Below are 26246 nucleotides of genomic sequence, written 5' to 3'. Positions count from 1 at the left end.
TTACTGCACGAGAAAACATTATACCCAGGACACACTTACATCTTGCCACTTCTGATCCTGCTCCTGCAGTTTACTTTTTACATTCTGCAATTCTGACAATCGAACTTCATTCAGGTTCTGAAGGTCCTCTGCATTGCAATTTTCTAATGATTTACTTCTGCAGAAATACAAGAATATATAGATCTAGTTATACAGTGAACTTAAAAATGGGCTGATACAACAGAGTTTATCCAAAAAGTATCGCTGGTCCTGGTCCAAATGATCTTTAACAAGTAGTTGCATGAGTGAGTTTTATTTTCATACAGATGTCTGCGTAAAACTTCAATTTCCAAGTATCTGTGTTACAAGATCTTCACACCACTATTCTGGGATTGGGTAATCCTGCCCCTTCCACTATCTATCAGTCTGTGGCTCCTGCTTGCCTCGGTTACTGTCCTCAAATGTATGGACAGGTCCGTGCAACACGCAAGTCCAGCACAATCTGTGCTACATTGAATTGAAGTAATCGCTAAATTTGATGCGACCAATACACAGCACATTTTTATCATATTTGTTAAAAGAACAAAGAAAAGTACATAGTAAAAAGGTATTTTTGAACATTCGATGACCAATGTGCAGAAACTTGTAAACCTGAAACGTCTTCACAGATTGCGGCATTAAATATGCAGAATATCCTGTAGTAAAACAGAACACAAATTAGGGAGTTCACTTGTCCTGTAATACATGGCTGTTAAAGTAGTGGTAAACAACTGGCACTTTAGGATTGAAGGAAGCAGAGGCCAGAAAAGTTTCACCCGACTTTCTAAGCTTGAAAAATGGCAAACTGCAGTGGTAGGGGATTTTAACTACATCCCAGTGAGCGTTCAACCAAAAGTTTTAAATGCTCTCCTAGGTAGAAATTAAAAAAAAAAGTCTCAAATAAGATTTTATATGTAGATATTTGCAGATTAAAAGAGTTTAGGTTTATAAGAGAACTATGGAATGACCAGATTTAATCAACAGTGCTAATTAAAGGACATACTTTTGTCCAGCTATAATTATATAGGGAGCATGGGATCCGGTCTCTAGGTCGACAAGAATTAGGTCGACAATGTCTAGGTCGACATGTTTTCTAGGTCGACATGAATTGTTCACTTTTTTTAACTTTTTCATACTTTACGATCCACGTGGACTACAATTGGGAACGGTAACCTGTGCCAAGCGCAGGGGTAGCAGAGTAAGGCACCTTGACCGAAGCATGGCGAGCGAAGCGAGCTACGCGAGGGGACACGGTGCACTAATTGGGGTTCCCGGTCAATCTACAATGAAAATGACACCAAATTTTAAAAAACAACAACTCATGTCGACCTTTTTTCATGTCGACCTAGAGTCCCTGTCGACCTACTTACTGTCGACCAATAGTGGTTGACCTAGACACTGTCGACTAAGTCTAGTCTATCTAACATACCACACCCAGGGAGCATGTCAGGTGCACACTGATCACCAAAAAGGAATGTGAAAAATCTAGAGTGCACACAGACAGTCACTTGATGGTCTCTTAAGTAAAGTCAAAGTAGCACATTCTGAATTTTTGATAAAAAAAAATAAGGGTTCTTCTGTCTATTACTTTACCACTGTGACAAACTTCTCTTTACTTTAACTACTTTAAATATATTTATTTTTAGCACTCCAGAGATAAATAGAACACTCCTAAATAGGAGATACTTCTGTTAATTTTGTTTTAGATGGTGGATTTGGTTTAAACTAAATTCAAAGATTCTATGAGGTAATCTTTTTACATAAGATAAAAGCTGAAGATTTCATATGGTAAGATAAAACAGCAAAAATAAAAGACAATGCAGTATAATCACCTTATACAGTGCATTAAACTTTTTATACAGTACCACTTAATTGTGCTACAGTATTTTAAAGGTAACTGTCACATTCTTATATTTACTGTGATCCCTATGCCTGCAAGCATATAGTTTTGAACAGTTTTTATAGGGAGTAGCGGAAGTGACAATGGATGCAAACTGATGGCCTTGTTCAATTTTTTGCAAACTACTTCATGGCAATCCATCAACTATTACAAGGACAACAAGCAATTAATGTGTGCGCTGTGTTGTGTTAGCTGGGTCAGATCAATATAATGTATTGTGCTTGGATAAAAGTTTGAAAGTTCTTCACTCGCTATCTCATCTCCCTGCATATTAAGCAGTGTTTCAATTTGGTCTTTATTTCAAATAAACAGTTTACTGGTTCTTTCACAATTCTGTTCATTTCTATGTTTGTAACTATAAGAATAAGGTTGAATATTTTAAAATGGTCTCTTTTATATACAAAAAGGGAGGGAATGTACTTAACCATGGTCATCGGGGCTGCTGAGGGTAATTTAGAGCCCTGACGCAGCCATTGCTCGGTTGCCCCTAGGATGTGTGCCCAGCAGCAGGAAGTGGGCACAGCCTCAGGATCTGTGACTCTGCAGGTCTCACCTTATGCCCAACCCCCAGAATCTGCATCTGTGACACTTCAGGTCCCGCCACTCCCCCACAACACCCAGGATGTGGGCACAGCCTCAGAATCTTCGACACTGCAGGTCTCCCCCTGTGCCGCTACCCACAAGGATTGCATCTTGGGCAGGGAGCTTCGTCCACCTGCACCATAAGGTAACATAGCCAGGCCCCAAAAGATGCCCCGGTTACTTTGTTTCCACACCCTCCCCATATTTATGGTGCCACTCTGGTTCCTAAGTTTGATCTAGAACATTTAAGAAGCTCTTCAACCTTTAAAGGGTAAAATGCAGACAAAGTGAACACAGAGTACTCAGATTTTCTCTATTTATTTAAGTCATCAGTGCACAATATTATAATTAGAGCCAAAACAAACAGCCAAGTAAAGCTAAGCCAGGAAACCTTTACTGAGGGCAAGATATTCTCATCCGGATGTTCATGCACAGAAAGCAGCATGCGCCTTTTGCGACCCTTCCCCTCAGAAGTCTGCTTGCTATAAATTAGTAGATAATAAGAACATACAACAACGCAGGACTACAGAACTAGATAAGAGCAACTATGTGGCTGATAGCATAACACATAACTAACAAACTTACCCACTGCCAATGGAAAGCTTTTCCCGCAGTCTGAGAAACCAGAGAGAGAGTAATATGTACACTTTCTATGTTATAAACAAGCAGAACACTTGTCAGGGTAACAAATCCACACCACACAATGCCTTTTTAGTTTCATGGGCACAAAAGTAACATTTATACATCTGTACATATACACAGCAACCATCACAAACATAGAACACAGATGTGTTTAAAAGAAAAATGAAACCGCAAAAGTTAAAAAAATATGTACAGGTTGAGTATCCCATATCCAAATATTCCGAAATACGGAATATTCCGAAATACAGACTTTTTTGAGTGAGAATGAGATAGTGAAACCTTTGTTTTTTGATGGCTCAATGTACACAAACTTTGTTTAATACACAAATTTATTTAAAATATTGTATTAAATGACCTTCAGGCTGTGTGTATACGGTGTATATGAAACATAAATGAATTGTGTGAATGTAGACACACTTTGTGTAATGCACAAAGTTATAAAAAATATTGGCTAAAATTACCTTCAGGCTGTGTGTATAAGGTGTATATGTAACATAAATGCATTCTGTGCTTAGATTTAGGTCCCATCGCCATGACATCTCATTATGCTATGCAATTATTCCAAAATACGGAAAAATCCGATATCCAAAATACCTCTGGTCCCAAGCATGTTGGATAAGGGATACTCAACCTGTATTTTATTTGTAACTGTACATTTTATTATATTCAAAACCTTGCAGCATTCTCATACTAATATCTCTAATATATAGACCAGTTTCCAGACCAACTGCTGTGAGTATTTAGATGCTGGGTGGAGAATGCAAGAGTATTTACCATCCTTTCCGTAGGTACCTCACCGAAATATGACAGGTTACAAGGTTTTTAACACCAAATAAGATAAATTTAAGCACACAATAAAACACTTGTTGTGGTCATTTTCATATAAATATATGATTTTAAACCAGTGTTCCACAACTCTGCACGTGTGCTCTGTGACCTGCTACACATACTGGCCTGCCCGGGATAGGCAGCACAGAAAAGACACTGGACCACCTTCGGATACATACTGGACTGGCCAGTGAGGACAATGTGTACAGGAGTGGACTACAGTATGAAGCAAGATGCAGACTGGGCGAGTGTGGCACTGAGCTGGGGACATGGAGTGACATTATGTGAACCAAGTCTCACAACAAAAGCAGAATAATGCAAACTTAGGGGCACTAAGAAGTGGCACCATGCAAACTGACGGGCACTACAAAGTGGCACCATGCAAACTGAGGGGCACTACAAAGTGGCATCATGCAAACTGAGGGGCACTACAAAGTGGCATCATGCAAACTGAGGGGCACTACAAAGTGGCATCATGCAAACTGAGGGGCACTACAAAGTGGCATCATGCAAACTGAGGGGCACTACAAAGTGGCACCATGCAAACGGAGGGGCACTAAAAAGTGGCATCATGCAAACTGATGGGCAATACAAAGTGGCTTCATGCAAACTGAGGGGCACTACAGAGTGGCATATTGCGACCTAAGAGCACTGTAAAGATACAATATTTTCTTAAAAATGTATGGTGTGCCTCAATTTTAGCATCTTTTTTAGTGTGCTGTGAGTGTGAAAAGGTTGGAAAAACTCTGCTTTACATGATAATAAATTACATAAAATATCATATTCACAACAATAACAGTAGTATCCTATTAGCCCCGATGCCGCTCTGGCCGATCAAAACAGCTTGATACAGAGATGGATGATCATTATCGCGGTATCCAATTAGAGGCCGTTTTAATTGATAAATCCCCAATCCCATGTATTATCGCGGCTCCGGGGGCCCCTTATCGCGGATTATGCTTCAGGTGCCTGAGGTACCCAAAGCATAATCCCAGATAAGTGCCGCCATCGGGATAAAACGATGCCGGGCTCAGGGCTAGTAGTATAGTCCACGGCGATCCTATTAGCAGCAGTAAAGTACTGCAGCTAATAGGATATCACCCTAAAAGTGTTAAAATATAAAAACGGGAAGGAGTTGAATTATTGTATTTTTAAGTACACCATAATTAAGAACCAATTATTTTCACAATATAGGTTTTGCCAAAGATCTACGGCTGAGTAAAGTGAAAGCAGTATTGCCTCCTCCATTGTTATGAGACACTGACCGCCAGACAGCACAGGTCACCCAGACCATACTGTAGTAGCTCACACTAGTGCTATAACATGCTGAGGAATAGGGTCCTCTGTGCAGAATTCATAGATATATAAAATGTTTATTAACTGACTAAACAAAGTTAAAAATGATTAGGTACTATGTAACACTATGAAAAACTAGGCAAGAACAACTGCTGATTAATGCAAACATAGCTACTGTATAAAACACACATTTTATTTATGCTTTAAATTCACATGTACAACAAGTCTATATTTGGGTGATAGTATGCAGTATGTAGTTAAATAGAATCAATACTACAGTACTTGATAGACCATCCAGTTTCTAAGTTTCTGGAGAACAAGAGGAACTTAGGAGTACCCAGCTGTCTGACATGCACAGTCAACGTTGGTTCAGTGCATACTACACATCAAAGCACATAGTTAAACCACTGCAAGCATCACAGAGTCTAACCTTTCCACCATTTGCCTTTTCCTGTGCCTTATCTTGCTGGCATCTCTTATTGACTCCCACTTTCTGAGGTCCTCCTCACTGCATGGGCCAGATGTGAAATGCTGTGGCTTTGTATTGTGCAAAGCTTGGCCTAAAGTAACCTTTCTTGTCAACATGTCATCTTTCTGAAGTTTCTCTGAAGCCTTGACCACTCTTCCCTGGTTATCAGTCTTGCTAGATTCTGGGGACGTCTTTACCAAACAAAGAAATTTAGATTGCATCTCTTCTGGAAGAGTCAAAGGATCAGGAAAAGGAACTGCGTTGTATTTGTCTGGTGCACCGGATACATGTACTTCCTTTGCGTCAGGCTGCGCTCTACGAACAATCATGTCATCCTTCACTAGATCAGGGAGATGGTCTGTGTCTTCCTTAGACTGTAGGACAATATCTTTCTCTATTTCTAGCACCTGTGCTAAAGGTGTTCCAAGGTTCACCACTTGGTTGAGGTGGAACGTTCCAGTTTTCCTTGAAAACAAATCATCATTTTGAAGGTCTGGCAGTGTTCCTATGCTGTTCTCCAATGAAGATTGCTGTGTACTTGAATTATGGAGAGAATGTATGAGTCTAGGACCAGATGTTGGGTCTATTTTTCCTTTGCCTTCAGAAGGGAGTAATTCGGATGTCATTTTTTGAAGGGCCTGGAGTATTAAAAACTGACTGTAATAACCAAACAGTACAAAAGAGAAGGAAGAATAAAAGTAAGATTCCTACACAACACACCAATATTTATCCATGCAGAGCACGCCATTTTAGTAACCTTGGATTCTCCGATTTATCCTGTAGTATTTTTTCCTCTTTTCTGATGTGCAATTTAGAGTCAGATTCTGCAATGCGTTCCCTATTCTTTTCCACTTCACCCTTCAGTTTAAGGATCGATGCAAGACAAGATGTCCATTGACAGTCTTCGCCAGGCCGCTTACTGCACAGCCAATGTGGAAAAAGTTATAGTCAGTGAGAAATTCATTTTTGCTGCATTTGGGCTCTTTACAACAGGACTTGTATTTTACACAAACATCATTCTAAAATATTGCTTTGCCAACAGTATTTGTCAACAAAATGCACAACTGACAACATATTGTTTCCATTCATTATGCATGTAAAGTCACTGTAGTCCTTTTGCTTTATTTAGAAATTAACAGGACCAGAATTTGCAGAGGCTGAATGTAGACTGCAACAGTAGTGTAGGGCATGGTCATAAAGGCCAAAGTTAAGGATCATAAAGGGAGACTGGTCTATTTGAATTTTTCTTTCATAAGAAGGAATTTGTGTTCCTGGAGAGAAGAAATGTATAGGAATCAAAAGTAAATTATATAAAGAAACAATTTTATAATTCTTAAATGCAACACATCTATTTACACTAAAATATTAGTGCTTAAATTTGTGTTGCATGGTGAGCCTTTGATAACTTAAAACGTCCACTCTGCTGTATATACCGAGAGCTTAGAATGGTACAATAAATTCTCATATCTGATTCATATTATTCTCTAAAGTGTTATATGTAAAGAGATGATTGATGTAAAACAGAGGCTGCAATGTTTTATCATGGCAGTTTTATTGAATAGAGTCCAATGGACAAACCTATACAGAAATATGGCAGTGTGCAAAAAGCAACTCCTGCGCAATGTTCTGAATTGTCAAAGCGGTTTTGATGTTGAAGAAAATGAGGGACAACACATTTCCCACTCCTTTACAACACATTAGAATGATGTTCCCTACTCTTAAACAAGAATTCTACTGTCAATTTTACATACTGTACTGCCTTAGTGCTTTAGAGCAGTACAACTAAAGAACATACATAGTGAAAACTGGACCACAAACCTGAATCCCTGAAATTCATTGTACCAAGGACGAGAAAGAGGTCTTGTCCACATAGCTTTGTGAGGCTGATAATCATCTGATGAAATTTTAAGGAGTAACTTGTCAGAGGTGACCTTCAACAGCGGGGCAGGTAGAGTGACCTTTCTAACATATAGGTCATCCTTGATAATATTTGGAAAATGTCTAGGAAATTCATCATCATCATCTGAAGAACATCTGGTGTAATCAACATGTCCCTTCAATGGCATTTTATCTTGTTTCAGATCCAGTTCTTTGTCTTGGCTATCATACAAAACAGCCAATAAGTTAGCCATATCTCCATGCTAAATTTCAATGCACCCGGCATGCTCTTAAAGTCAACCATTCAGCAAACTTGTAGCTGGTTTTATGGAAATCATATCACTAAAAAGACTCCTCACACAACATGGTTAATTTTGGAAATCAAAAATCACAATGTTAAATTTATGCACACATTGAAGAGGCTGTATCATGTGCCCAATACGCAATGGATACAGTGACTTCAGGACTCTGACCTGCACTGTCTTTGTGAACTTTCTGGAATAACCTTTTTTAAAATGTTCAAAGGTTTTTGTGAGTCCATGTGAGATTGGCCATGTAGACCAGATGCTGAAGCCACTGGAAACGACTTGCTGTTCATGTAAAATTTTCTTTTTGCTAAATCGTCGAGCACCAAATCCGGCAACTTCCCTTCATTTTCAGAATCTGAACTGCTTGAAAAATGTTAAGTAGATAAAATAAAACTCCTCACGCTGGTAATCATAACCTGTCAGCTGGCCCATACTATGGCTGCTGTGTGAGGTAGCTTCAAAGTGAAAAGTATACATTTAGTATTGTGAATATTGTGGAATCTCTCACAGCTTGCAAACAATGAATCTCTTTAATATTATGATATAATAATATACATATGCAACACAAGTCCTTTAGCACTGTTCCACGGTAAAACCTCACAAATGCTAATCTACCCAAGTACCACCGCTCTACACAGTTCACGCAAAACTTACATATGTTCTTTTTCTATACTCAAACAACCTTCTGACCCCAAACATTGCTGTGAGTGGATTATATAGGTCAAGCAGCACTTTTTACCCTTGCAATCTGACATGACCAATGTGCAATAAGTGGCATTTAACTTAATGTATTAAACTTGTTTTACGATATATCAGGGCTGGCCATCCTGTGGCTCTCCAGTCAGTGGCGTAACTACTGCCCCCGCAGCCCTCGCGGTGGCTTGGGGGCGCAGGGCTGCGGGGGCGCCACTGATTTAGCGCAGATTGACATGCGGACGAGCGTCCGCATGTCAATCTGCTGTCTCCTCTCCCTCCTTCCCTCCGCTGCTGTAAGGAGGGACACGGAGGGCACAGCGCGCACCTCTCCTGTGTCCCTCCTGCGTCTTCGGCGGATCTAATAAATGAAGTGCCATTCGTGAGCTCTGATTGGCTCACGAACCGGCACTTCCTTTAACAGACCCGCCGGAGACGCAGGAGGGACACAGGAGAGGCGAGCGCTGTGCCCTCCATGTCCCTCCGAGCGGAGGAGTGCGGGGGGGGCGGATTTTAAATGGCACTGGGGGAGCATATCCGGCACAGGGGGAGGGGGAGCACTTCGGGGGGCATATGTGGCAATGAGGGGGCATATGTGGCACTGGGGGGGTATATGTGTACCTGGCACATGGGAGTGGGGGGAGCTATATTTGGCACTGGGGGCATGTGAGTACATGGCATAAAACCCCTGGCAACGAGCATGACACCCAGTGCATGAAACCCCTGGCAACGAGCATGACACCCAGTGCATAAAACCCCTGGCAACGAGCATGACACCCAGTGCATGAAACCCCTGGCAACGAGCATGACACCCAGTGCATGAAACCCCTGGCAACGAGCATGACACCCTGAGCATGAAAACCCCTGGCACCGTGCATGAAACCAAGAGCATGAAACCCCTGGCAACGAGCAGGTAATTTAAAAGTATTTAGAAGTCTTACTGTAGGACTTAATGTGTAATGGGCATTACGGTGTGTGGCATCATGTATCACGGACATTGCGGTGTGTGTCATACTATATCACGGGCATTGTGGTATGTGGTATAATGTCTCAGTGGCATTGCAGTGTGGCATAATGTATAACGAGCATTGCGGTGTGTGGCATAGGGTATAACGGGCATTACGGTATGTGTCACAGGCATTACGGTGTATGGTATACTATATCACGGGCATTGTGATATGTGGTATAATGTCTCAGGGTCATTGCAGTGTGTGGCATAATGTATCACGGACACTGCGGTGTGTGTCATAATGTGTCAGGCATTACGGTGTGTTGTATACTATATCACGGGCATTGTGGTATGTGGTATAATGTCTCAGGGTCATTGCGGTGTGTGTCGTAATGTGTCACAGACATTGTATGTGCTATAATGTATCAGGGGCATCCCAGTGTGTAGCATAATGTATAACGGGCATTGCGATTCCTGTCATAATGTGTCACAGGCATTACGGTGTGGCATAATGTGTCACAGGCATTACGGTGTGTGGCATAATGTGTCGGGGGCATTACGGTGTGTGCATATTGTGTCATGTGCATTATTGTGTGTGGCATGATGTCTAAGGGCCATTGCAGTATGTGGCATAATGTATACTGGGCATTACTATAAGGAGGAAAAATGACAAATAATGTAAGGGGCATGAATCAGGATTATTTTTCTTTCCTGTGGTGGCCAACGTCTGGGCGTGCAGGTTGCAAAACTGGGGTATTAGGTAGTCTTTTCCTGCAATGCCACGCCCCTTTATGTGAAGCCACGCCCATTTCAACAAAACCGCGCCCCCTTTTTGAGGCGCGCGCATATTTGTCCCTTTACTAGTGCCAATTATGGGGGATGGGGGGGGCGCCGAAGAATTTTTTGGCTTGGGGGAGAAAAATTTCTAGTTACGCCACTGTCTCCAGTTGTTGTGAAACTACATGTCCCAGCATGTCCTGCCACAGTTTTGCTATTAGGGGATGCTAAAAATCTGTCAGATAATGCTGGGATGTGTAGTTTCACAATAGCTAGAGACACACAGGTTGGCCAGGCCTGCTATAGATTGTAAGCAGTCTGTCTGTTACAAAGTTTCATTTTATTACGGTTTTGTTCCCAGTTGTATAGAGTACAATGGAAATGCTGGCATTCTATAAATAAATGTTAATATATTACTGTATTGCCAAGTTTATTATGTATTTGAACAAAATGTTATCTTGAGAATCAGCACACTTAATAAGGAGACAAAACTTTGTTTGTATGGCAAACTAGTATATCAACAATTCTACTGTACCTTGAGAATGTTCCATCAGACTCAGTGTAAATCGGACTCGCCCAGCTTCTCCTGTTGTCCTCGTTCTTGTCCACACGTTTCTTCCTTAGGGGTGCTGGCATGTAACTTATCTGTTTCGGTTTATTTGGGAGGAACTGATTGAAATTAGCAGCTGGTTTGGGCTCCAGCGTAGAACTCCTTCGATAAGACTTTTCATTTTTGCCCGAATCCTGCATTTTGTACGTCACTTCAGAATCTGTGTCACTTTCCCCACCTGCAAAATAACAGAGGAGACTACTGTTTGCTCTGCAACTAAATTCAAAATTACAAAGATAGGAAACAATTATATAATGTGTAGCCACTAAGCTGGGTACACACTACCTGATTTCCAGGCATTACTGGTACAAATCAGCCAGATAATGGCTGATCGTCACGATAATTAGATGGTGTATATGCAGGAGCACTAGATCATTCTCATTGTCCAAATTCCAAACAAGAAAGGAAAGGACTGTGCACACTACGCAAGAAATAGCTCAGTGTGCAAGGGTGTGTGCGGATCCTATATCCACTTTGACGGACCACTGCATTTACTAGATAAGCGGCACCTGGCAGGAAAATTGGGTACTGTCTACCCAACATTAGTGTGTGGAGTTTGTGCAGAAATTACATGCAAGGATTTTGTTATAAATGCAATAATACCCTGCTCCAGTAGAATTATTAATGGACCTTTGAGTTTATATACAATTTCAGCTTGTTGGAGTCTGTATAAAGGACTAAAATTGTCACAAAATATAGCCGAGTAGTAGCAAAACATCTAAAAATAGGATTTTAATTACCTACCGGTAAATCCTTTTCTTGTAGTCCGTAGAGGATGCTGGGGTCCACATTAGTACCATCGGGTATAAACGGGTCCACCAGGAGCCATTGGCACTTTAAGAGTTTGAGTGTGTGGGCTGGCTCCTCCCTCTATGCCCCTCCTACCTGACTCAGTCTAGAAACTGTGCCTGAGGAGACGGACATCTTCGAGAGAAGGATTAACACAGATCATGGCGAGATTCATACCAGCTCACACATATAAGGCAAACCAAGCTAACTAGCTTGAAACTTAGCAACAGCTGAAACATTACATAACCAAGTAACAAGGCAGTACGCAACTAAAAACAAAGTCGCACTGAACCAGATAACCACTGCAGGATAACGAAGCGCTGGGTGGGCACCCAGCATCCTCTACGGACTACAAGAAAAGGATTTACCGCTAGGTAATTAAAATCCTATTTTATCTTGCGTCCTAGAGGATGCTGGGGTCCACATTAGTACCATGGGGATGTACCAAAGCTCCCAGAACAGGAGGGAGAGCGCGGAGGCTCCTGCAGAACTGATTGACCAAACTTTAGGTCTTCAGAGGCCAAAGTATCGAACTTGAAGAACTTAGCAAACGTGTTCGACCCTGACCAAGTAGCCGCTCGGCAAAGCTGTAAAGCAGACACACCCCGGGGCAGCCGCCCAGGAAGAACCCACCTTACGAGTAGAGTGGGACTTAACCGATTTCGGACACAGCAATCCTGCCGTAGAATATGCATGCTGGATAGTGAACCTGATCCAGCGAGAAATCGTCTGCTTTGAAGCAGGACACACAATTTTCTTGGGCTCATACAGTACAAACAGAGAGTCCGATTTTCTGTGACGAGCAGTCCTCTTCACATAGATTCTCAAAGCCCTCACAACATCCAAAGGACTTTGATGTCACTGAGGAGTCAGTAGCCACTGGCACCACAATAGGTTGGTTGATATGAAAAGCCGACACAACCTTTGGAAGGAACTGCTGACGCGTCCTGAGCTCCGTTCTATCTTCATGGAAGATTAAATAGGGGCTTTTACAGGACAAAGCCCCCAATTCCGACACACGTCGAGCAAAAGCTAAGGCCAAGAAAGTGACAGCCTTCCACGTGAGAAACTTAACCTCAGCCTCCTGTAAAGGCTCAAACCAATTCGATTGCAGGAACTGCAATACCACGTTAAGATCCCAGGGTGCTGTCGGCACCACAAAGAGAGGCTGGATGTGCAGAACCCCTTTCAAAAAGGTCTGAACCTCAGGGAGGGCAGCCAGTTGTTTCTGGAAGGAAATGGATAAGGACGAAATCTGGACCTTTATGGATCCCAAACGCAGACCCATATCCACACCTGCTTGCAGGAAGAGGAGAAAACGTCCAAGTTGAAACTCCACCGTAGGAAATTTCTTGGATTCACACCAAGACACATTTTTTCAAAATACGATGGTAAGGTTTAGACGTTACCCCTTTCCTAGCCTGTATTAGGGTAGGAATAACCTTGCTCGGAATACCCTTTCGGGCTAAGATCTGGCATTCAACCGCCATGCCGTCAAACGTAGCTGTGGTAAGTCCTGATAAGCGAACGGACCCTGTTGCAGAAGGTCCTCGCGAAGAGGAAGAGGCCACGGTTCTTCTAGCAGTAGGTCCAGAAGATCCGCGTACCAAGCTCACCTTGGCCAGTCCAGAGCAATGAGAATTGCCTGAACCCTTGTGCTCTTTATGAGCTTTAGAATTCTTGGAATGAGTGGAAATGGAGGGAACACGTACACTGACTTGAACACCCACGGAGTTACCAGGGCATCCACAGAGACTGCTTGAGGGTCTCTCGACCTGGAACAGTACCTCCGAAGTTTCTTGTTGAGATGTGAGGCCATCATGTCTATTTGAGGCACGCCCCAACGACTGGTCACGTCTGCGAACACCTTCGGATGGAGGCCCCATTCTCCTGGATGGAGATAGTGTCTGCTGAGGAAGTCCACTCCTGGTAGGAAGATCGTTAACAGTGCCAACGCGTGCCTTTCTGCCCAGAGGAGGATTCTTGTCACCTCTGACATTGCAGCTTTGATCCTCCCTGTCGGTTTATGTAGGCTACTGTTGTTACATTGTCCGACTGTACTTGAATGGCCCGAACTTGTAGAAGATGAGCCTCTTCGAGAAGACCGTTGTACATGGCTCTTAATTCCAGAATGTTTATTGGAAGAGTGGCTTCCTGAATTGACCATCTACCTTGGAAGGTTTCCCCTGGGTGACCGCTCCCCAACCTCTGAGACTTGCATCCGTGGTCAGAAGGATCCAGTTCTGAATTCAGAACCTGCGGTCCTCCAGAAGGTGAGGCATTTGCAGCCACCAGAGGAGAGAAATCCTTGCCCTCTGTGAGACGTATCCTCTGATGCATGTGAAGATGAGATCCCGACCATTTGTCTAGGAGTTCCAGCAAAAAAACTCCTTAACAAGAAGAATAGGCGCTTGTTATAAAGTCGCTGCACCAAGCAGCTGCCGTAAATACAGGAGAGTCACTCCTGAGAAAACAAAGAAGAAAACATACAGATAGCAGCGCTACTGATGAAGTGATTGGATTTGAAAAATGTTAAAAAGTGTAACAATTTATTATAATAGAAACAATAAAACCACTAAAAATGGCAATTCCTCTCCTCAAAATACATGATAAAAATGTATACACCACATTCAATTGAATTCTCTGTATGTCATTAGACCAATACGTGTCTGTTCCAATATAATATGCCCAGGTAAGTCCACCAGTCCATAGAGGATATATTGTATCAGCACAGTTCGGTTTATAAATATTCACCGGTCACCAATTTAGAGGTGGAAAGGCTTCCATACATGAGAGTCCATGTTAGACTTGTGATGTCCTCATTAGAAATGGTGAATTGCTGCAGATGTCCTCTTATTAGTGCACAGTAAGCTGGTAGTGGATCTGGGATTGGTTCAGACACGTAGAGATGGTCACCAAGATGGAAATGGTGTAGAGCAGAAGTGGTGTATAGCAGGGGGGTCCTGATGCGTTTCGCTGCTCCCCAAGAAGTTTTGCCGCTTTATCAAAGGATACTATGTAGTATATGAGTGGGGTTTAAATACCCTTACTAATGAGGAGGATTAATGACACTTGTGCTAGTAATCAATCCAATCACTTCAAATAAAGATTAAAACACATTTGTAAAATAACGGAGGCAGACCTATTATGTATATTCATTCCATAAACCTTTTTGAATTGTAATATTGTAATCCAATGTATATATAAACCTTAATTTAGTTCACACTATCAAATTGAAAACCATGTATAATACGTTTTTCAACCAATAGGTAACACTGTTTATTATGTGTTGCCATGGTGACTAGAAGTTAGACGCCTCTAATTGGTTACATAAGTTGATAGACTGAGGATACAACCAATGGAAACTCGACCTATTGATTGGTCAATAGCGATCACATGACCTCAAATAGTGATAACACATTTCTTATTTACTCTGTCTTTCCTCCCGGTCACGTGACGCACGCCGGTCATGCGGCCGGGTCACATGACTCGGCCCCGACACGCGACCGGGCAGAAAAGACATTGCTCAAGAGAGTAAAAGGGACGGATCTTCGTATATAAGTTGCGGAGATGAAGTGAACCTACTATTCAACCAGAGAAGCTGTCATTCATAACACATAAATTTCGATCATGGTCACATGACCACTGATGTCACTGTGCAGAAATTCATATCCATTTCCTGGTCACGTGACCTGCACCGATCACATGACCAAGTCACGTGTCCCGGCGCTAGTCCGTGACCAGGAGTTGAGCCACTTAGAGAAGAGAAAAAGGAGGGAGGAAGTCTCAGTCCCAATTTTAAGGGGATACTACAAAGTTACACATCGTACAGGTATGTTACTTTGAAAAAATAAATTATTCAAATAATTATATATTTATGAGTCTAATGCAGAAAAATATAAGTGATTATCACTTATTTTATAAGCTGTCACATAACTTTGGCAGTTCCATTGAATATCAAAAAAGATAACTCGGAAAGGAAGAAGAAATTAGTTCATTAAGTGAAAAGAACTTTTTCGGTCGTGGTCACATGACCGCTAATATCATAAACTATTGGCTAGTATTTGTTTCCTGGTTGCATGAACAGCGATGATCACATGACTGGGTCACGTGCCCCATCGCTAGTTTATGACCAGGAGATGTACCTCTTCTGAAGGAGAAAGGAACAGAGAGAAAGGGTCCTAGTTTTGAAGGGGAAAGTTCGATACTTCACAGTGGTAAACTTCACTCAAGGGGACATTATAAATTCCACGTCACTTATCAAAATAAGCCGTTCAATTAATTGCATATATAAAAGGACCTAGTAGAAAACAAAAATAAATATTACATAAGTTGTGAGGTGTCACGTGACTTAGATCTTCTAGTCATGTGACAATATTATAAATCCCACATACCAATGCAATATTTTATAGAAAATACTACACTATCATATATCTTATTAGTTAATAGGAACAATAAAAAGAATAATGGGAAGTAGATCCAATATATATATATATATATATATATATATATATATATATATATATTATAAAAGTACATTTAGTCCTACAGCTTCATTCAACCCTTCAGAGTAGATAGAACCTACTTTGTGCATCCAGTAAATTTCTTGTTTGCAAAGCTTCTTAAAACGGTCTCCACCTCTACTTGTGGCTGGTATATGTTCTACTCCTATTACTTTTAAGCTTCATGGGTCCCCATTATGATAGTCAAAAAAAAGCTTCGATACACTATGTGTCGAGATATGATTTAAAATATTCCTTCGATGTTCTAGGAATCTAACCCGTAGTTTTCTAGTCGTTCGACCCACATATTTTGGATTGCAACTGCAAATTAATATATAAATAACGTAGGTACTGTTGCAGTTAATGAAACTTTTTATGTCCCAAAAATTCTGGTGGCTATTATTGATTTTTGATTTTGTTTCCTGTACATGATTACATGTGATACATTTGTTTCCCCCACATTTAAAGTATCCTTTTGGTTTAGGAGGAAACCAAGAAAGACTGACTTCGCGTTGTACAATTTTATCTTCATTTTTAAGAAAACTGGGGGCTAATATGTTTTTTAGAGATAAAGGGGTATAAGCAATTGCGGTCGAATTCCCGAAAATGTCGAAAAATGGGACATATTCGCCCAAAAAAAAAAATTCGACAATGCAATACAGTACTTTTCGTCAAAAAAACGGCCATTCCAAATTCGACTTTGAAATTCGACATTTGTCAAATTCGACATTTCTGCAATGGTACAAATGCGGCATTTCGACAAAAGTATATTCAATTGAAGATTGTAAATTCGACAACAGTGCTTTTAGACAGTAAATTTGTCATTTTCAATCCGCCACACTTTGCCGGCGGAATCTAATAAACATTTTTAAAAACATGTTTGTTTTTTGTGTTTTTTTTTATTAGTAATAGCATATCTATTTATTTTAGAAGGGATTAGGTACTTGGTTTGTCTATTTAGGAGGCACAAGTATTATTTATATATTTTTTAAAAAAATTAAAAAATAAATAAATATATATATATATATATATATATATATATATATATATACACACATACATACATACATACATACATACATACATACATACATACACATATATATACATATATATATATATTTTTTAATGGAATGGGGTAAAAACCCGAAAATTTTTTGCGTGGGGTCCCCCCTCCTAAGCATAACCAGCCTCGGGCTCTTTGAGCCAGTCCTGGTTGCCAAAATACGGGGAAAAAAATGACAGGGTATCCCCCGTATTTTAACAACCAGCACCGGGCTCTGCGCCTGGTCCTGGTGCAAAAAAGACGGGGGACAAAAAAGAGTAGGGGTCCCCCATATTTTTTGTACCAGCACCGGCTCCACTAGCTGGACAGATAATGCCACAGCCGGGGGTCACTTTTATACAGCGCCCTGCGGCCGTGGCATTAAATACCCAACTAGTCACCCCTGGCCGGGGTACCCTGGAGGAGTGGGGACCCCTTCAATCAAGGGGTCCCCCCCCCAGCCACCCAAGGGCCAGGGGTGAAGCCCGAGGCTGTCCCCCCCATCCCATGTTTACACATGGGACCCCTTTCCCCGAATGCAGAGACCCCCCCGTGACTCCTGTCACAGAAGGTCCCTTCTGACAATCATGAAGCGCCACTTCGTGGCACTCTACTGATTGGCTGTATGCGCGTCGGAGCTGTCAGACACGCATCGCACAGCCCCCTCCATTATCTTCAATGGTGGGAACTTTGCGGTCAGCGGTGAGGTCACCCGTGGTCAGCGGTTGACCGCGGGTAACCCCACCGCTGACCGCAAAGTTCCCACCATTGAAACTAATGGATGGAGCTGTGCGATGCGCTGTCTGCCAGCTCAGACGCGCAAAGCCAATCAGGAGAGTGCCACGAAGTGGCGCTTCCTGATTGGCAGAAAGGACCTTCTGTGACAGTAGTCACGGGGGGTCTCGGCATTCGGGGAAAGGGGTCCTATGTGTAAACATGGGACCCCTTTCAGTCCGTCTGGTTCGGGTAAATGCGTTTTTTTGTTTTGCCAAGTACGTGGATTACAATAAAAAAACTGGACACTGGATCAGGTGAGTATAATTTTATTTTCAGGTACCCCGGACGTCGACATTGGAGACGTGGCCAGAGTCGGCGTGTCAACATAGGTAAGTATGTGTGTCGGCATGTATGCAATAAAGTTAAACTTTCTCTGTGTCTGTGTCCTGTTTTTATTTGGGTATTTTTTTGCAGTAGAACTACAGGTACCAGCGGGCCCGCTTCCCCCCCCCCCCCCCGCATGCTGGTACTTGTGGTTCTCCAAGTACCGGCTTGCAGGAGAGGCTTGCTGGGACTTGTAGTTCTTCTGCAAAAAACCAATATTCTTACATTTTTAACAAGGCTATCAGCCCCCATCCGCAGCCCTTGGATGGGGGGGGACAGCCTCGGGCTTCACCCCTGGCCCTTGGGTGGCTGGGGGGGGAACCCTTGATTGAAGGGGTCCCCACTCCTCCAGGGTACCCCGGCCAGGGGTGACTAGTTGGGTATTTAATGCCACGGCCGCAGGGCGCTGTATAAAAGTGACCCCCGGCTGTGGCATTATCTGTCCAGCTAGTGGAGCCTGGTGCTGGTACAAAAAATACGGGGGACCCCTACTCTTTGTCCCCCGTATTTTTTGCACCAGGACCAGGCGCAGAGCCCGGTGCTGGTTGTTAAAATACAGGGATCCCCTGTCATTTTTTCCCCCCGTATTTTGGCAACCAGGACCGGCTCAAAGAGCCCGAGGCTGGTTATGCTTAGGAGGGGGGACCCCACGCAATTTTTTTTCGGGTTTTTTTACCGTTTTTTCAACATTTTTAAAAATCTAATCAAAATCCGTCAAATCGGCCGTTTTTAGACAGCGGGACTGTCGAATTCGTTTTTTTATTTAATATGTCGAATTCCGGCACCCACCTGCCGGAATTCGACGGTCGAATTGTGTCGAATTTAAAAACGGGCGAAAAAGTGCTGCAATTCGCCCGGAATTGCATATACCCCAAATTCTTTTGAAAAATAAAACGGGGTTTAGATGGTAGATCTTTTATCAATAAGTGATCCTGTTTAAGAATATTATAGTTCTTTTTAATTCGTTTAATTTCTGAACATTGATCGTTATAAGTGGATATAAACGCAACTTGACTGTTTAGCTGCTTAGAAGATTTTATTTTTGGAACTAATAGGTCTTCCCTATCTATAGTAAGTACTTCTTTGAGGGCTGACTGAAGATTCGTGGTCGGGTAGCCCCTCTGTTCAAAAGAATCCAGCATTGGTATCGCTTGTTTTTCAAAATCTTTTTTCTCTGTGCAGTTTCTCCGAAGGCGAATTAATTGCCCTTTTTCTGAATATTTTGTTTCCACGGTGGGTAGTGAGCGCTTTTAAAATGTAAATACATATTAGAGCCCACTTCTTTTGTATAATTCGTAGTGATAATGATATTATTTTGCACTGTTAGAGTCAAATCCAAAAAGTGAATCTGAGAAGGGTGAAAAGAATAAGTGAACTGTAAATTAAAAGAATTGTGATTGAGGTGATCTATTAAGTGAAGTGCTGATTGAAAATCCCCATCCCAAATAATAAATAAATCATCAATATAGCGCCCGTAGAGGACCAGGTTCGCGCCGAAGTTGCCCCCCCCCCAAATGAGGGCGTCCTCCACCTCCCCCATATAGAGGTTCGCATAACTCGGCGTGAACCTGGTCCCCATAATTTGTAAATAATGTGTGTCCAATAAAATAAAGTGATTGTGACGTAAAATGAAAGATAAAGAATCCAATAAAAATAGGCGGTGATCCTCTGTCAAGTCATCGTCAAGATGCAAACGGTTTGCTATACTTTGTATACCTAGATAATGTGGTATATTTGAATAAAAGCTCTTAACATCAAGAGTCAGAAAATTATACGAATCTTTCCATTTTAATCAATCAATGAGTTTGAGAAAGTGCATAGTGTCTTTGACGTGTGATCTGAGAGTGGATACTCGTGGCTGTAAATAAGAATCAACATAAAAAGAAAGATTGGATGTGAGGGAACCTATACCGGAAATAATAGGACGCCCAGGAGGTGAAGTGAGAGATTTGTGTATCTTAAGGTGGGTACACACTAACAGATATATCTGCAGATCAATTGATCTGCAGATATATCTATGGACGGATCGAGCAGTGTGTTCAGCATACACACTGCTCGATCCGTCGGGGACTGACGTCATGAACTGGGCGGGCGTGTACACATGCCCGCCCAGTTCACCTGTCAATCACCGCCGGCCGCCGCAGCATGTGTACGGGCGGTCGGCCGACCGTACACACAGCGACGCGCCAATATATCGGTAGATATATTGGCCGTCGGCTGTGCTGCGCGGCCGACGCGATACGTCTGTGAACGACGGAGTTCACAGAAGTATCGGCCGTACACACTGGCCGACGGTCCCGCGATATATCGGCCGTTCAGGAGAACGGCCGATATATATACCAGTGTGTACGGGCCTTTAGGGAGATGATAATAAATCGGAACTACAGGGTGTTCTACATACAAAAACTGAGATTCCTGTTTGGAAATGACTCCCTTCATCCGTGCTGTATCCAAAAGTTCAAATAATTAAATTCTAAATATCTGAGTGGGATCCCCTTCCAGTTTCCTATAAAAGGAGGGGTCATCTAATTGACGTCTAGCTTCCAAAATGTAATCAGCTCTATTTTGTATAACTAGCCCTCCCCCTTTATCTGCCTCTTTGATTACTAGGGCTGTGTTACTTGTAAGATCTTCTCTCACCTAGACAAATTTGTGGGTCTCTTTTTGTTGGCTGAAATATTAGAACACAGATTCTTAAAGTCACTGAGAGTTGTTTTATAAAATCTTTCGATATTAGAACCTTTAGATTTAATCGGATATACAGAGAATTCAATTGAATGTGGTGTATACATTTTTATCATTATTTTGAGGAGAGAAATTGCCATTTTTAGTGGTTTTATTGATTCTATTATAATAAATTGTTACACTTTTTAACATTGTTCAAATCCAATCACTTCATCAGTAGCGCTGCCATCTGTGTATGTTTTCTTCTTTGTCTAGGAGATCCAGCTGGAAGGGTCGAGCATGAAATCTTCCATACTGTAGAGCAGTGTTTCCCAACCACGGTCCTCAAGGCACACTAACAGTCCTGGTATTAGTGATATCCAGGCTTGAACACAGGTGACTTAATTAGTAGCTCAGTTATTTTTATTTAACCATCTGTGCTGAAGCCTGGATATCACTAAAACCTGCACTGTTGGTGTGCCTTGAGGACCACGGTTGGGAATGCCTGCTGTAGAGCCTCGTAGGAGGCAACCATCTTCCCCAGAAGGCAAATGCACCTATGAACGGATACCCGGGCAGGCTTCAAGACATCCAGGACCATAGATTGTATCACCAATGCTTTCTCCAGTGGAAGAAACACCCTCTGCACTTACGTGTCGAGGATCATCCCCAGGAAAGACTATCTCCTTGTCGGCTCCAAATGTGATTTTGGAAGGTTCAGGATCCAACCGTGATTTCTGAGCAGTCGAGTCGTCAGAGCAATGGACTGTAACAACCTCTCCCTGGACACTGCCTTTATCAGCAGATCGCCCAAATACGGAATTATGTTCACACCCTGCCTGCGCAGGAGAACCATCATCTCTGCCATCACCTTGGTGAACACCCTCGGTGACGTGGAGAGACCGAATGGCAGTGCCTGGAACTGAAATGGACTATCTAACAGTACGAATCGGAGATGAGCCTGATGGGGCTGCCAAATTGGAATGTGGAGGCACGCATCCTTGATATTCAGGGAAACCATGAACTCTCCCTCCTCCAGACCTGAGATCACCGCTCTCAGAGATTCCATTTTGAATTTGAACGATTTCAAACTCAAAATTGGCCTGACCGAACCATCCGGTTTCGATACCACAAAAAGGTTAGAATAATAACGCTCGTTTTGCATATGAGGTGGAACTGGGACAATAACTTGTGACCCTACCAATTTTTGGATGGCTTCCTGTAAAATAGCCCTGTCTGCCAGCAAAGCTGGTAAGCCTGATTTGAAGAATCGGTGAGGCGGGAGGTCTTGAAACTCCAACCTGTACCCCTGGGACACAATATCCTGCACCCAGGGGTCCAGGCTGGACGCCACCCAAATGTGGCTGAACCTTTTTAGCCTCGCCCTCACCGGTCCTTCCTCCAGGACGTGCGGTCCACCGTCCTGCGGAGGGTTTTGATGTACCAGAAGGCCTCTGGTTTTGGGAGCCTGCAGTAGCAGGTTTTTTGGATTTTGCCCAACCTCCTCTAAAGAAGGTGTTGGGCTGCTTGTTCCTTCTTGTTTTAGGCGTCCAAAAGGACTGTGACATAGCTGAAGAAAAAGGTTTCTTCGTAGCAGGCGCAGCTGAAGGAAGAAAAGGTGACTTACCCGCAGTTGCCGTGGAAATCCACGCATCTATCGCTTCCCCAAAAAGAGCCTGACCTGTGTAGGGTAGGTTCTCCACACCTCTCCTGGATTCCGTGTCGGCAGACCATTGGCGCAGCCAGAGTCTTCTACGAGCTGAGACAGACATGGAAGAAATCCCTGCAGCCATCGAACCCAGGTCTTTCATGGATTCCACCGTAAATCCCGCAGAATCCTGTATGTTACGCAAGAACAATTCAACATCATTTTTATCCATTGTATCTAATTCCTCAAGTAAAGTGCCAGTCCTCTTTACTATAGCCTTAGAAATCCATGCACAGGCAATGGTGGGCCGTAATATCGCCGCCGGTGCCGTGTTTATGAACTTGAGCGTAGTGTCAATCTTGCGATCAGCCGGTTCTTTTAACGCGGCAGATCCCGGGACAGGTATAACCACCTTCTTTGACAGTCTGGACACAGATGCGTCAACTATGGGTGTGTTTTCCCATTTTTTCCTATCCTCCTCAGGGAAGGGGAATGCAACCAGAACCTTTTTTGGGATCTGGAATTTTTTGTCTGGATTTTCCAAAGATTTTTCAAATATAGCATTTAACTCTTGACGCAGGAAAGGTTAGCAAGGCATTCTTATCCGTGAAGTAAGCCTCCTGAACCTGCTCCGGTATTGCTTCGGCAATATTTAATACATCTCTAATGGCTTCAATCATCAACTGCACCTCTTTTGCAAGAGATGCCGCCCCCCTCAGCACATCCCCATCACCGTCTACCATGTCAGAGTCGGTATCCGTGTCGTCCTGCATAATCTGGGCAAGAGCACGTTTTTGAGAGTGAGTGCCAGGGGCCCCTGAAGGTGCCGACCCGGACCAAACAGCCATAGAGTTCTGCAAAACCTGAGTTGCAGTTTCATTTTGTGCTACCCTAGAAGAAATCTGAGAAATCATACTTTTAATAGAGGATAACCACTCCAGTTCTCTTATAGGAATCTGTGCTACAACAGTGCAATCCTGATTACATGGAACGGGATCATCCTGAGAGGACATATCCTCTGCAGCATATGACAGAGTCCCTAGACATGGTTCTTTTTGTGAGCAAACAAGCACACACACACACAGGGAAATGCAGACAGAGTTTCCCCCCCTAAGTATGCCAAGAGAGAGACAGAGTTTGGAGCCAACTCACACACAGCGCTTCCAAAGATAAAGGACACCCTTTACCAGTGCCAGCTGTGTACCTTAATAGGTTACACAGTCTATTACACCGCCTCACCCCCCTTCTACAACCCCCTGGTACCGTACAGATAGCTGGAGTTGAAGTGGAGGGACAGCTCTCCCCTGTCAGCGGCTCTGCATGCAGGAAAGATGGCAATGAACGCTGCTGGGTCTGCTCTGAGAAGCCCCGCCCCCTTTTCTGGTGCTGGCTCCCGCTCTTGTTTGAATTTATACTGGCCTAAGGTATATTGCTGGCGGTGATCCGAGGTCCCCGACAGGCTGTGTGACCAGTTTAGGGTGTAGGCGCTGGCTCAGGGCACCCCTCATAGTGCCGCACCATGTACCGCTGAGCCCCGGAGCGCAGTCAGTACTGCGCTCCCCACCCTGTTGCCGCCATCTTCACACCGGCTCCCCGCTTGCCAGGGGGCCGGTGACTCACTCGCCAATGAAGTCTTCTGGCTCTGTAAGAGGGTTGGCGGCATGCTGCTGGGGTGAGCAATCCTCTGTGGCGGCGATTGATCTGTCCCCTCAGGAGCTCAGTGTCCTGTCAGCGGAGATCGTGGCTCAGACTCCTTAGGGCGGACACTACCCCCCCCCCCCCCCCCCCCTTAGTCCCACAAAGCAGGGAGGCTGTTTCCAGCAGCCTCCCTGCCCTGTGCCTAAACTCTTTTAAAATAAAAAAACTAAAGAAAGTCCTATGGAGCTCCCCTAGCTGTGACCGGCTCCTCCAGGCACATTTTCTAAACTGAGTCTGGTAGGAGGGGCATAGAGGGAGGAGCCAGCCCACACTCTCAAACTCTTAAAGTGCCAATGGCTCCTGGTGGACCAGTCTATACCCCATGGTACTAATGTGGACCCCAGCATCCTCTAGGACGTAAGAGAAATACAGAATTTATTCAAGATAAACATGCCCTCATAGGTAAGACGTTTTTTGTGACTAATAAATCACGATAGTAGCAACTTAAACACTGGACTATTGGGAGTAATACAGAAAAGGGTAACTCAGATAAAAGTAGCAATAACACATTCTTTATAGGTTAAACGCAATTTTTTGATTTTTATTTGCTTGTGAAGATGATGTTGATTCAATTAATTTAAGTGCTCTGCAGATTTTATTTATTTGTTTCATTAGCGACAGGCTTGAACATTAACAGTTCCATTAGGGGAATGGTAAGCCAACAGGCAGATATGGTATACAGAACAACAAATTATAGCCGTTGTCATACTCATGCCAAGGTAAAAATAACATTTCTGAATATACCTTGATGACATTAGTAAGGCATAAAAAAAAAATACATAGAATAAAATATTGTATCTAAGGCTTCTACAGATAATTTATGTTCTATGTATATCCTCATATTTTTCTTTTTTTTTTTTTAACTTAAATGTCAATGTCTACATGGGATATGGAAGTGCATGGACATCTAGCATCACAGTATGTTCAGCTGGAAGAAAGACATTCTCCAGTGTAAATGGAGGAACATGATAAACAAAAGACAAAATGCACTACTGGGATGAGTTATTCAGAAGCAGTAAAGAAGATTTTAAACATGAAAACAAAATAAACATTTATTGTATTGCTAAAATGCTTCACAAGCCAACCTACCCAGCTGGCTCTCCTACCCAAGTCCACCCTTCCAGAGCAAATGCTAAACTAGAGGGATATTTAAAAACTAGTATTAAAAACAAACTTTTTTAAAAACAGGTTTGTAAGTAAAATGATATGCTGAAAAATTTACCCTCACTGCTTCCTTTAAGAGTTGCTTCAGAGGAAAAGCTTGTATAAGACCGGGAACCGAATGAGTCCAAACTATCCCAGGAATCGTCTCTTTTATGAGCAGGAATGAGATTTTCCCCTCTCTCGCTGTACCACAGATCACCACAACCACTATCTCTGCCACTTCTCTTCAAGTTACCAGACTCCTCTAGCGCCTGCAATTTGCAATGGGATATAAATACATCTGATTATAGAACAAAACATGCACGTCCATATACTGTAACTGGTGGGACTCGTCTAAATCTACATCACTGTGGACTCTGCTTAGGAATTTATAAGAATCAATGTTGCTTCAGATGCAATCCGACATCATCTTTCCATTCTAAAGAAAAACACTTCAAATGCCTACGGTATAAGAATTTGTTCTGCATAAAATGTCAGGCGCAGCATGCAAAGTTAGGACTCTCTCTACGACTATGCATGTGTCGACTTACAAAAAAAAGAAAAAGAAAGAAAGATCTAAAATGTAATCTTTAAATACTGTCAAACACATTATCTTATAACTCTCTCTGACCTATTTTACTATTTATCTCTTGCTCCCACCTACAGGACTTCTCCTGAAATCATTACACCACCAGATCATATATCT

At 42.7% G+C, this 26246-nt stretch overlaps 1 protein-coding gene across 10 annotated transcripts in view; it reads right to left on the bottom strand.

Annotated features, from left to right (window-relative positions):
- Positions 1 to 26246, bottom strand: part of LMO7 (LIM domain 7) — a 311711-nt gene that overhangs the window by 73601 nt on the left and 211864 nt on the right. For 7 of the 10 annotated variants that reach the window (XM_063952955.1, XM_063952957.1, XM_063952951.1 and 4 more), the window contains exons 8-15: positions 25620 to 25812; positions 10876 to 11128; positions 8087 to 8284; positions 7554 to 7835; positions 6493 to 6654; positions 5697 to 6392; positions 3086 to 3115; positions 40 to 157 (exon numbers count right to left, since the gene is read on the bottom strand). In XM_063952955.1, the coding sequence (XP_063809025.1) occupies positions 40 to 157; positions 3086 to 3115; positions 5697 to 6392; positions 6493 to 6654; positions 7554 to 7835; positions 8087 to 8284; positions 10876 to 11128; positions 25620 to 25812 (1932 nt within the window). The remainder of the gene's footprint in view (positions 1 to 39; positions 158 to 3085; positions 3116 to 5696; positions 6393 to 6492; positions 6655 to 7553; positions 7836 to 8086; positions 8285 to 10875; positions 11129 to 25619; positions 25813 to 26246) is intronic. The other 3 variants (XM_063952953.1, XM_063952959.1, XM_063952960.1) reach the window with 3 other exon arrangements.

This window comes from Pseudophryne corroboree, chromosome 2 (assembly GCF_028390025.1).
Source record: "Pseudophryne corroboree isolate aPseCor3 chromosome 2, aPseCor3.hap2, whole genome shotgun sequence".
Taxonomy (NCBI): Eukaryota; Metazoa; Chordata; class Amphibia; order Anura; family Myobatrachidae; genus Pseudophryne; species Pseudophryne corroboree.
The sequence above is the reverse complement of the archived record's forward strand: the minus strand, read 5'-3'. Positions and strand labels throughout refer to the sequence as shown.